Here is a 12,814-nt window from a genome sequence, read left to right as displayed (position 1 = left end):
AACACCAACTGTTTCATTTTAATTGCTTTATAGCTACATTAATGCATCTATTTTTACTGATTTTATTGCGCTTTTTAAATTTAATGGCATCTTTTGTAGCTGCCATCACCAGTGTGTGAATGTGTGTGTGAATGGGTGAATGACTGAATGTAGTGTGAAGCGCTTTGGGGTCCTTAGGGACTAGAAAAGCGCTATACAAATGCAGGCCATTTACCATTTTGACATTTCCACTTTTACTTTTGAGGGTTATATTCTCAAAACTATGACTGTATATAGTTACTGTTTGAAAGCAGGTGCAATTAGTTTTGTTTTTATTTTGAAGCGACGAGTCGACCCGGAAACTCTTCCTTGTTCGCGAGTAGAGCTCTTCATCGGCAGTTTTAGGATAGAAATCTGCGACTCTGTGTTCGCCCGACGACGTTCCGGGTTGATGGACAGGATAGTTGGTAGCTCTAAGAAGCATAGGTTTTGCTAGTGTAATATTGAATGTCGTGCTACAGTTTAATGGCACGCTTTACCGAGTAAGCAGTCGGTAGGTACCGTTTTTATGTCTGTAACCGGGGAGTTGGCTCTTAGAATTAGAGGTTTCTTGAGAAATGTCAGATTTTCCAGCTCCTTCAATGAGACTTAGCTCACAGTCAGTTATTATACCGTAGCCCCAGCTCGCTGTTGTCATTTTGCTGATCAAATGTAGCCTCTTCCTATTCCAGTAACACTGTGGTGCTGTTCTAGATACTAATGCTATGTAAAGTTGCTGTCAGTTTAGTTGGTTTTAAAAAGCTGCTGGTGTTTACTAGAAATTGGAGTCTGCGTAATCCACTGCGTCCTCCTTTACCTCCTTTCTATGTAGCAGCAGGTGTTCTCTATGCAGTCTGCCTGAGACCTGATCGGAGCGTCAGTCGGCTGAGCTGGAGTTCTCGTGGCTGAGAGCAGAGCACTATGTCAGGCAACCAGTCATGTCTGACGGGCGCGGAGGACACGCTCTCTGTCTTGGTATGCATCCTGTCCAAGGACTTGATAATGAAATCGAGCTCACCTAGAAAGAAATGTATTATTTATTTAACATCAGCTTTGGTGTTCATGCATGACTTTATTTGAAGATGCACATAATACAATAACACTGTCCATAACGGAGGGTTAACACTGCTGCACCATCAGATCTTTCTGTTTGCATGTTCTCTCCGGGACCTTCCTCCCACAGTCCAAAGAGATTGGTGAGTCTAAATCGCCCATAGTGTTGGCCCTGCGACAGACTAGCGACCTGTCCAGGTGTACCCTGCCTCTTGCCCTTACACAGCTGGGATAGGCTCCAGCCCGCCTCAAGGAGAAGCGGAAAAAGATGCATGGATGGATTTTTCACAATATGTTGGCAACAAGTGGATAATAAGTCCCACAGTGTGCATGATGGGATGTCTCTCCAGCCCTCTTTGAGGCCCACTCCTCCACAGAGGAGGCGTTCAGATCGTGGGCCTCACGCCGTTCTAAATTTAAATGTAGATCATTTGTCCTGGACCGTAGTTGTTATTACGATCTGACCTGGTATTAGTAAGAGTGTTATACTATCACTGCGTCACATGTTAAGCATTGAAAGGAGCTTCTATGGTGTCCGTCGCTTAGAAACTCTAGATTCTCCCACAGTGGTATTTTATGTCCAACTGTGATGTTACATAACACAGTTAACCACTGCTGATACAAACAAGAATGTGTTACGTATTTTAAAGTTACCCATCCAGTAATTACTGAGATGTTTTCACCTGGACCAAAGTGAGGGATGTTAGTATTGACGTTCTGGTCCTGGTCGACAGGTGTGTTTGTTTCATGCATGGGAGGAATGGGCGGGTCTTGATCAAGAGGACTATCTGAGTGTCTTGGAATACCTGTTGTGGGTCTTCACACCCCTAGCCATCGTCTTCATCGTGCCTTTCCTCATCGTTATCTTCCTTTACCTCTCTATACTCTTCCTTCATGTCTACAAGGTAAGTAAACAGTGCTTTATTGGCTTTTAAATCTCTAAATGGTCTGGCACCTGTTTATTTGTCTGATTTGTTGAAGCCCCACGTCCCCACTCGTTCCCTTCGGTCAGCTGAGCAGTTGCTGCTTTCGGTCCCAAAGTCACGGCTGAAACTTAGAGGAGACCGAGCGTTCTCTGTTGCCGTGCCGATGCTTTGGAATAACCTTCCTCTCCATATTAGACAGGCTGCATCAGTGCCAGTTTTTAAGTCTTTATTAAAAACCTATTTTTATTCCCTGGCTTTTAACTCTGTGGGTAACTGACATTTTTATTTTATTTTATTTTATTTTCATTATTTTTTTTTTATTGTTTTTTAACTTTATTGCTATGTCTATTACTATGTGCATATTAGTATTGTACCGCACGTTGGTCTAACAGGTGTGTTTTTAAAGTGCTATATAAATAAATGATGATGATGATGATGATGCTTACACTCGCAGTCACACAAATAAAAGGACCTTCACTGTTTAGTTATCATCTGCAGCTCCCTCCATAATGTTTGGGACAAAAACACCATTTTAGTAGCTTCTGACATCTGCGCAGTGTTTGTAGGACTGTCTGATTGAAACTTTCAGATTTAAATAAAGGAGTTCACAGCTATTTTTTTACATAGTTCCCTGGTTTTAGAGGTTCAACATCAATAGGACAGTTGACTGGCAAGTAGTTCCATGGACAGGTGAGGCCTGCTCACTTGTTATTTTATAAAAAATAAACCAGGCATTGATTGAAGTTGATTCAAAGTATTGAGTTTGTATTTTATAGTTTTATATATGAGGCCTAAGTAGGGATGGGAATTGATAAGAATTTAGCAAATCCAGTTCCATAATCAATTGTCATTGAGATCATCTCTAAGCAGTATGTCACAGACATTAAATCCATGCATGGTCAAATGTTTGTGCACCCTGGAGGTGTTTGTTGTGATCAGTGGTGGGGTCATTACTCCAGAAACGTCATTATTGCACATATTACACACTTTGCTTAAAAGTAAGGATTTCTTTGAACTGTTCTTTTTCCAGGTTTGGAAAGATTGTACAGCATACATCTTTCATTACTTTAAGAAATAAAAATTGGATGCACAAATTAGAATCAACACTACTTTAGATAAGTAATAAGGGGAAGACACGCAGCAAAGGGCCGCTGCTCTGGGGCCACACAGCATATGCTGGCCTGCTCACCCGACATCACATTTCTGACAGTCAGGCAGGTTGTTACACTTGTGATGTTGCTGTCTCTTCGTTTGTCTTTGTTGCAGAGAGACGTGTTAGACTGAAACTCTACTTACTGTTTTTTTCCCAATGATCTGTAAAACGCACATCGTCTTTGAATGACACTCAGACAGCCAATCAGGAGACCATGTGGCCAAACACGTCACTCCCAGTCCGACTGGGGACGGGGATGTTGGGAAAGCAAGGCTTTGTGAAACATTCAAAGCATTTGTGCCAAAATTGTATCGAAGTTTTGAAACAATCTGAAACCTCTCTCCACAGTGACACCTGCTGGCCAACTTGGGTATCCCCACATGTCGATAGTGCTATGCAGTGAGCTGATGCAGAGAAGCCCTGCACAGTTTCAGACCCACTTATTATACCAGCCTGTCAATAATTGTGATCAACACAAGTTGTGGAGAAATTGCCCCACAAACATCAAAAGAAAAATACTGACACTCTTAAAGACAGCAAGCTGTGATGGTGAAGAGCAATGTGCTTCAGAAAAGTTCTTTAACACTCATGAAGCTGTTTCAGCTGCTCAGCAGAAATGAATTTATAAAGTAAAGCATCCTGAGAAAAAAATACTGTGTTTATTGTAACAACCACACTGGTTTTCTCAAAGTTTGGAAGTGTTTTGTTCACTGTTAAGCTTTTAGGAGTTGATCCCGTAAGGTTTGTCCTATAAAAACAAAGCTGGCATGCCATTATTTTTTATTTTTACTCAAAAAAAATTGTTTATTCGAAAAGACTGTTAACTAAAAACCTTTGTTACTTTTTATGGGCTAATTCGTAACAGTTCCTTTCATGCCTGTGGACTAATACACTTTTAAATCATCTTCTTCTGAGCAACATCTGAACCATAAAGACACTTTCCTTTATTATGTATAGGCACTGTGGATCCTGTGTCATGTGACAGAGGCATGATGTTTTACTCAGTGAACCTGCATGCCTCCTATTTATGAGATATTTGCACCAGACGCGTCAGTGGTGACAAAATAGGGAAAAGAAAAGAACTTCATGAAAAACATTTGGTGAAATTTGTTAAGTAATAGGTTGCCTGTAATTACCGGATGGGTTTCTAGCTTTTTACAGTATAAATACTGCTGGTCTGGTCTTAAAAAACCCAAAACTATTTACATCAAATTGGCATCAAATTCTTCCCAACAGGAAGTCTTGACTGGGTTGTCAGTAACTACCCATCCAATCCACACATGCAAATAAATCCAACCATTGATGTCTATAATTAAGTAATGTGTAATAATGGAAAATGCCACAGGGAAATTTATTTAATACTTTGTATAAAAGTTGATAATGACAGCTTCAGACCACGTCCTGTATGGAGAAACTATTAGCATTTTCCCACCATTTCCCAGGCTTGTCTGACTGTTGTTCAGCAAATTTTAAATGTACTTCAGCATGCTTTGTCTTTATCAGTGGGGTGTGGTGAGCATACATACAGGCCATGGTGGTAGAGTCCTATAACTCACGTTATAAAAAGTGAATATTGATGATCTCCTGAAAGCGTGAGCAGGTGATAAAGTTCTGCTTATTTCTTCTACCAGAGGAAGAATCAGCTGAAAGAAGCTTACTGTAACAACCTGTGGGACGGAGCCAGGAAGACCTTAGCTACTCTGTGGGACGGACACGGAGCCATCTGGCATGGTAGGACACCAAGGTCCTTGATTTACGATGACACAGTGCTCTACATCCACTGCTATCAGTAACAGCCTCCATTTGGTTAAAGCCAGCACTGTACATGTGTATGAGTTCTCAGTCGTGCTTGAAAAGTTTGTTTGGTTTGTTTGGTTTGTCACCCCTCATCCAACAGTCAGTGCTAACAGCTGATGGAGAGCTTCGTGTAGCCTCTCGTGGACTTGACATCAAACTGCAGGTTTCGCTTTCTGTCCTCGTGAATCCCGAGAACAAAACACCCAAACACAGGCTAAACCATGTAGTGCAGGGTTAGGCAACTCCAGGCCTGGAGTGCTGGTGTCCTGCAGGTTTTAGATGTGTCCGTGATCCATCACAGCTGATTTAAAGGGCTAAATGACTCCTCAGCATTTCTGAAGTTCTCCAGAGGCCTGCTAATGAACTAATCATGTGATTCAGGTGTGTTAACCCAGGGTGGGATCTAAAACCTGCAGGACACCGGCACTCGAGGCCTGGAGTTGCCCACCCCTGATGTAGTGTATGCTCTGTGTGTAGAAGCGAGAGCAAACAACCACTCTGCAAATGTTCAGCCATCTTAACAGGACAAGCACAGCTGTACACATACAGTCTGTTCAGGTTACCAGTGTTTGAATTTTGGAATATAGACACAGCAGTTGACTCACCATCGCTGTGAGACGCTGTGAACAGCCGATGTTGAGGCCACGCGGTGGCTTTGCAGATGATCCCTTTCTGGATGAGTCCTGTCCTTGGCTCATACGACCTCAATAACTCACATGATAGCAGGGTGGGGCATAATAGACCACACCCTGGTCGATACCTCGGCTCACGCAATGACTCGTGTGATTAATAGTGGGTCACCAACCCTCACCTGAGAGACTCCATCAGGTGTTTTAGGACTGAAGAATCGCCTTGCAGTGGTGAAACCTCTCCACCAATCAAAAACTCTGAAGATGACAATAAAGTTCTAAGTGTCTAATGCAGCACCATCTATGCATAATTGATTGATCCCTAATGCTATCTGTGTGCTAGGGTATGAGGTTCATGGTATGGAAAAGATTCCCGATGAAGGACCAGCTCTGATCGTGTACTATCACGGAGCCATTCCAGTCGACTACTACTACTTCCTCGCTCACGTTATCATTCAGAAGGGACGGACCTGCCACTCCGTAGCCGACCACTTCCTCTTTAAGATCCCAGGTACTGTACACACCGACCCATGTGCAAACGTTAACACGGAGCACACACTAAACACTTTCCCAGAACGACTGTGTCATCATTCTTCTCCAGATGCTCTTAAACCACGAAACCACTTGTAGGATATTCACTCAGTTTTGGTTTTATTTTTTCGCTGAAAACAAACAAACAACCCAAATCACATCATTTTCTTAATAGAAAAATTTCATTCAACATACAAAGAAAGAAACTATGTTAGCTATCACCAGAATCTTTGCAGATCGAGAAGAGGAAGAAATGATGGAGATAAAATATGTGTTTTTCCAACCGAGGTCTGAAGCTGTTACGTAAATAACAACCTGCACTAAAGACGTCAACACGAGCAAATGATTATTAGTCAGTCTTACATGACATGCATTGAAGGTGTGTTGGCTCACACAGAACCACAGGTGGAAATGTGATGTTTGCATCGCTGGACTAGGTGGTCCTTTGTGATTGGCTGATGTGCAACACAGGAGCGCCACAGACAGAGACTGCTATCTTCATTGCTGTTGGCCTTTTATACCTCAGACTTTCAGTACTCTGGGTCACGCTAGCTACAAAAATACTGTGACATTTGTATTTTTATCTAACATTCCCACTCATTGGATGCACTGGGGAAACATGGGCACAGTATGGTAAAGTATTGGTGATTACCTGCGACCGTCTGTTCCTTACTCTGTCGTCTTGTCTCATTACTGTAGGTTTCAAATTGCTCTTGGAGGTGTTCAGTGTGATCCATGGTCCTCAGGAGGAGTGTGTTCGAGCTCTGAAGAACGGTCACCTGTTGGCGATTTCTCCGGGAGGAGTGCGGGAAGCTCTGTTTAGTGATGAGACCTACCCTCTCCTCTGGGGCGAACGGAAAGGCTTTGCCCAGGTCGCCATTGATTCTCGAGCGGTGCGTTGTTTCAGTCTAATTTAGTCACATTTCAGCACAGTAATGTTTTTGAACCATCAACAGCAGTACATTCCTGCCCTATTTGATACAAGTGAAACTAAACTTACAAAATGTGACTGTCACATTATTTTAATACTTTATCACTGACAAACAAAACTAACAAACTGGAAGCTGAAGGCTCTGCCTCCCACGCTGCTTTTAAATACTTTAGGAACTACAAGTAAACCAACAGCCTGAGAGTGAAGTGCTCTAACGGGGTGATACGGTACTATGAGGTCATTAAGATGGGGTGGGGGCTGATTATTGTGAGGAGAGGGATTTTAAATTCTGTACACTCTTGTTTGCAAATACATGCATATCTGTGAACTGTTCATCGTACAGCTAACAGTGACAGATTGCTTTGCTCTTGTACAATAAACATGTAGCTTAGAAAGAAAAATCGATTTCTGTTATTAATGTGTTTATGAACAGCCATCTCATTACAACTATATATATATCAATTCTAATAAAATATTTTACATTTCTAACATTTAATGATAATGATGCTGTGGTAGTACCGTCTCTCTGATCATCTTTGTGTTGCACTCTCTGTTTTTCAGCCAGTAATTCCAATGTTTACTCAGAATGTGCGGGAAGGCTTCAGATCTCTGGGAACGCTCAGTAAGTTTTGACACTTACAGTATTACTCCAGGAAAACTGCTGGTGTCTCGCATCACCCCAGGAGTGTTTCAGTTTCAGGATGTGAGCCAGTCTGTTCCCGGGGTTGGGGACACATGTTCAAGGGAGCACAGCACATATTTGCAACCTATCATTGAAAAAGACTGAAAGTCTGTGTTCTGTTGTAGAGTTCAGGTTCAGGGAATCAAAGTAAGTGCGTCTGAGTTAAAGCCTTCGTTAACCTAGAACAACACTGTGGAGCTCAGCGGGGCTTGATCACAATAATGATACTGTCCTGTGTAATAATGTATTTTCATACATTTTGTTTCTGTAACAAAGCACTGCTGTCTGAGCTCGTATCGAACACGCTCTTTCTCTGATGTGTCTATCCAGGATTTTTCCGCTGGGTCTATGACAGATTTCGTCTCCCTATAGCTCCTGTTTATGGTGGATTTCCTGTGAAGTTTCGAACCTTCCTTGGGGATCCCATCCCATATGACCCCAACATAAATGCTGCTGAACTAGCACAGAAAGTGAGTAAGCGTTTGCTTCCTTTCACTCTAACAGCATGGCAGTGCTTTGGTTTGCACTGCAAGGTCCTGGACCTTCTCAGAGCCTTACTCTGTGGACTTTCCATTTCTCCCTGTGTGATCTACTCTGGGTACTCGGTTGGTCATTCAAACTTGGATGTAGGTATGGATGTGACCACCTCCTGGTCCAGGTTCTTCCTCCTCAGGACACGGAGGAAGTGCAGCTGCTGCTGGGCGCAGATGTGGCTGCTCAGAAAGCTGAAGGTAGAGACAGAGTCCACCTGTTCAACACCAAAGCAGCAGGTCCGCGGCTCCGTACAGAGACCTCTGGATAAGGCTTAGTGTTCCCAGCTTGGCCTGTAGCTGCTAACTAACTCTGGGTCGAGCCAAGCGGAGAAATGGAGACAGGCGTGGGAAGACTGCACCAGCAGATTTTCTCATATTCAACTGTCATCGTCTCGGTTTTGAACTTGCTATAATAATTCAAATGTCTTCAGTTGTTAGTAAGTTAAAGTCAAACTTGATCTACTGCCCACTAATCTTGTTAATCTTTCGCTCCGCTGTCTTGGCTCGTTGGTCTTTAAATAACACAGTTAGTCTACGTCAGCAGCAGGTTTCACAATATGAACAAACATGATGTCTGCTTGAAATACACGAGGACGTACATGTAAGCTTTACCCTCAGTGAGCAGTCCTTACCTTTAAATCTAGCCTCTCCTCTTCCTCTCCTGCCCCGTCTTTCTCATCTTCCTCCACCTCTGAGTGAAGTTGTCTCGTTCTTTTCTCTCCCTGTGAAATCCAGCATCTGAACCTTGACTGGATAGATGTCGAAACACCGCAGCCACAACTTCTGGACAGCTGTGGCCGTTCCAGTGTTGTTCCAAAAAAAGAAAGAAATGAAATAAAGAACAACACCGGCCCACTTCAGCCCCTGACAACACACACACGTCTCTTTTTATGCGACATTATGTCGCTCATAAACGATCAGCACTGCTGTTGTGTTACTGTTCAGGCTCAAATCGCTTTGATGTTTGGAGGCTCGGAGTGATGTAAAAAAAACTCTCCTCAAATCTGTCAAACCAAAAGTAATGAGCTGGTTTTGAAACTGCAAGAAGAAAAAAGTACAGATGTCTTTTTAAAAATATAGGAAGTAAAAGTAGTCAGAAGAATAAATACTCTGAGGAGCAGCAGGCAGGGGTGTCGCTCTGTAGGCCTGCTTAATGGCACTCAGTCCAGTGTCGCCCCCCCCCCCCCCCCCCCCCCCCGGTAGGATACTTAACAGTGTCCTTGAGTGTAAAGAACTGTGGGGGGACCAGCGCCGTACGCAGACAGCGCTGATCTCCGACTAATCAAAGCATAAGCAGATATTTTATACCATCTGGGTTAACGCCCCCTCATGTGTCATCAGATACAATATATGCATACCTCAAATCAAAACCACAATGACTTTTAACACAGTTTGAAAAGAACATTATCTCAGATGTTTCCTGTCAACCTTTTGACTGCCGCTATCTCTGTTTGCGTTTTTACTCTGAAGGTGCAGCAAGCAGTCCAGTCTCTGATAGACACACATCAGCAAATCCCAGGGAGCATCCTGAGAGCCTTGTTGGAGAGATTCCACACCAAATACAAAGCCCACTAACATCAGTGACACTACAACAGAGACAAACTGTCCAGTATGTGACCAAACCCACGCATCAGGTGGCTGCAGTCTGCACAGGTTTGGTGCTGATGTGCATCTGAAGTCCTCGATGTTTTTATTGCACAGCTCTCATATGTATTTTTGTTTACATAGACTCCCTTTTATATATATTCGTATTCGAGACGAATCTGTTGAAATTAAGACTTTATAAGATGCAGTCAGGTTTCATAATAATATCTCTCAAAGGACGGAAAGAAAAGCAAATATTTATTTGAATTCAGACACATTATTGTGACCGTAATGTTTTTGTGTTTGTGTGGAAGAAAAGGCAAATGTGTTTATTTAAAAGTGCATTTACATCAACAAGTGATTCATAATGATTTTTAATAAATGTGTTTTGTTGTCGATGCCTTTTGAGTTGATCGGTGATTAGTTTAGACCAATCAATCAATATTTCTTATAGAAAAGGTATGGGTGGGTGCTTTATGATGACAAGAAAAGCTGAACATTAATGTTTCACTACGTCCACCAACCACTGAAGTACTGTATCGTTCTCAAACACTCAGGTACTGCAGGATGTCCTGTCACGCAGCGGTCTCCAACCTTTTTTGCACCACGGACCGGTTTATGCCCAACACTATTTAAGGTGTCGCGGATAAATACAACAAAATAAAACTAGTACCGGTACCGAAAAAAAGAAGATTTATTCATAACACAGGTGAAAAGACCCAGGAAAACCCAGTTAATGATAACAAAATAACGCTGAAAACCGATAAAGACCCTGAAAACCAGACATTTCACACCTGAGCCTCAACTCTCGCGGCCCGGTACCAAACGACTCACGGACCGGCACCGGTCCGAGGCCCGGGGGTTGGGGACCGCTGCTGTAACGTATAGAGATGGAAAGGATCCACAGTAACATGCAGCTCTTTGAGGAAAGCTGTGTTGTTTTTTATGTTTCAGTACAGCTGAACACTACTAGCTACAGGCGAGTCTGGATATACAAAGAAAGGACGCAAGGAAAGAGTTCTTAGTTTCTTACTAAGGCTGGTACAGTATTTTCTTTGTATTATTATTATTATTCAATTTTAAATAGAATAGTTAAAAAAAACAAAGCCCTAATGATTTAATTCCCCAAAAACGTTAATGGGAAAATAGGTCTTGGTGCTGGATGACCTCACAGGAAATGACAAATCGGGGATCCGTGTGGAGGGCGAGCGCCCGATGTCCAGGCCTGGATTTATGGGGCCTAACAAATGACATGTAAACGCCACAGTGTGGATTTTTATGTTGCTCATTTTTGTCTTCACACACAAGAGCAAAAAGGTTTTTCTGAAACTGGAGATCAATGGTGACCAGCTGATTTTCACTGTTTAGTATTGAGACAACAAATATGTTATCTGGGACTTCTGATTGCACAAAAGTAGACATTTGAATTCTGACTCAGAAGGTGAAACTGACGGCTTCCCAAAGATGGAGTAAGAAAGTTCCAAAGCAATGACTGATCATGAGAAAACAAAGTGTTTAAAGACGATGATGTTGAACATGACGGTGTTTGATTGTTGCTGTAACAAATGCAACATTGCTAAAAACAGCCTCTGTTGGTCATATCAGTGTGCACACTGCATGTCAGTTTGGTGATATCAGTTTTACCCCGGGCTCTTAGCTGCTTTGTTATTAACTAATCATTTGTAACGTAAATTCAAATTTGGTTGTGGTTTGGAGATGCAGTTACAGTTTGTGTGTTTGTGGTTGCTGTATTTTTCAATATCTAAACATGTGAATATTGTGATTCAGCAGATCTTTTGTCACACTGGTGTCACTGCCAGCTCAGAGACATGTCTCACTGGAGCATTAATGTCTGCACACTGGTTGCCTTTTTCCATGTCACTAGTGTTGAGGTCTAACATGTATTTTTAATGTTTGACAGTGTAAAGTATGTGTTAAACTTTTAAATACTGAGAGCTACTCCAGCCTGTTAATAAATGTCTTTACTGAGATGTTGCTTTGTTTGTTATTTGAGGAATGAGTAGTTCATAGCACAGAGAGTCAGACGATGGATTTATGTTTTTTATTACAAGATCAATAAAGAGGCAAATTACTATGAAACTAGTTGTTGCTCTACAGTGAGTGGCGGGAAAAGCAGTGCATGCATCAGCACGGCGATCTGTGACTTAAAACAAGGCATGAGCATAATGAGCTGCTCACCTCAGCAGGAGTATCCCTCCTACTTTACTCCCAGCTTTTAGTTACCTGTTAGGTTAGAGTCCTACAAAAAGGTCCACAGCATAATCTGTGCAGGAGCAGCAGCAGTTCCAGATGGGAGCATCCAGTCCACACGGGTTTCCCTCGGCAATGACACAAAGCTTTCTCCTAAAGGGTAAACACAACTTTTAGCATCACAAGCAAAACATTTTCCTGTGGCTCCAACAGAGGGCTTTGAAACCCACATCAGTCACTGCTCACACCAGGAATCCCCCACCCCCACATCCAAGTTCATAACACAACATCGAGGCCTAATTACTGCACCCGTGCTTGTAAAGAAGAAAACATACAGGAATGTAAACAGAGTTTTTGATGCTTACATTATTTTAACTTTACAAACAAAAAAATAATTTCAACAAAAACTACCAGGATCAATATCATCAGCCCCCCTGATGTTCTTTCTGCAAACATGGCCAAAGAGAGCTAGTTTCATCTGAGAGGACGTGCTTCCTGTCTGCATAATCCATCTCTGGTTGGCTGATTTTCATTGTGTGCAACCTTTTCTGTGCAGGCTTCGAGTGACTCTTTGGTTCCCTGCCTCTGCCGGGCTTGTTCTGTACTGTGTGGCTCTCTTTGAATCTCTTGATGATTCTTCACACTTGGAAATACTTTGATAACTTTGTGCATCCATCTGCTGCAGTGCGAGCACTTCTCAAGGTAGGTTGGCTCAAAAGATGAGCCAGACATACATTTAGACACGTGGAAGTGTTGGAGATTTTTG

At 42.4% G+C, this 12,814-nt stretch overlaps 1 protein-coding gene across 4 annotated transcripts; it reads left to right on the top strand.

Moving 5' to 3' along the window:
- The first annotated feature begins 346 nt into the window (after nucleotides 1–346).
- On the top strand, nucleotides 347–11,828 carry tmem68 (transmembrane protein 68). 4 transcript variants are annotated; one of them, XR_014272814.1, is made up of 10 exons: nucleotides 348–532; nucleotides 851–993; nucleotides 1,806–1,976; nucleotides 4,782–4,881; nucleotides 5,920–6,087; nucleotides 6,807–7,000; nucleotides 7,600–7,660; nucleotides 8,051–8,190; nucleotides 9,724–9,906; nucleotides 10,792–11,828. XR_014272814.1 is itself a non-coding variant. In XM_082514055.1 (9 exons), the coding sequence occupies exons 2-9, from the start codon at nucleotides 940–942 to the stop codon at nucleotides 9,826–9,828; spliced, it is 993 nt and encodes a 330-aa protein (XP_082370181.1). In that variant the 5' UTR covers nucleotides 347–532; nucleotides 854–939; the 3' UTR covers nucleotides 9,829–11,828. The 4 variants fall into 4 exon arrangements, 2 of the variants coding, with proteins under 2 accessions (XP_082370181.1, XP_082370180.1); XR_014272815.1 differs by having other exon boundaries at nucleotides 9,724–10,878; nucleotides 10,987–11,828; XM_082514055.1 differs by having other exon boundaries at nucleotides 347–532; nucleotides 854–993; nucleotides 9,724–11,828.
- The last annotated feature ends 986 nt before the right edge of the window (nucleotides 11,829–12,814 follow it).

The sequence above is a fragment of the Aulonocara stuartgranti genome, assembly GCF_965226115.1.
Source record: "Aulonocara stuartgranti genome assembly, chromosome: 18".
NCBI classification, from domain to species: domain Eukaryota; kingdom Metazoa; phylum Chordata; class Actinopteri; order Cichliformes; family Cichlidae; genus Aulonocara; species Aulonocara stuartgranti.
This window is presented reverse-complemented; position numbering and strand designations above follow the sequence as displayed.

What these genes read in the sequence shown, in the direction of transcription:
- tmem68 (XM_082514055.1), top strand. Translation starts at nt 940, where the DNA reads ATGTCAGGCAACCAGTCATGTCTGACGGGCGCGGAGGACACGCTCTCT. An exon ending in TCTTCCTTCATGTCTACAAG is followed by an intron (nt 1,977 to 4,781) that starts GTAAGTAAACAG and finishes TTCTTCTACCAG; the next exon opens with AGGAAGAATCAGCTGAAAGA. An exon ending in CTTCCTCTTTAAGATCCCAG is followed by an intron (nt 6,088 to 6,806) that starts GTACTGTACACA and finishes TCATTACTGTAG; the next exon opens with GTTTCAAATTGCTCTTGGAG.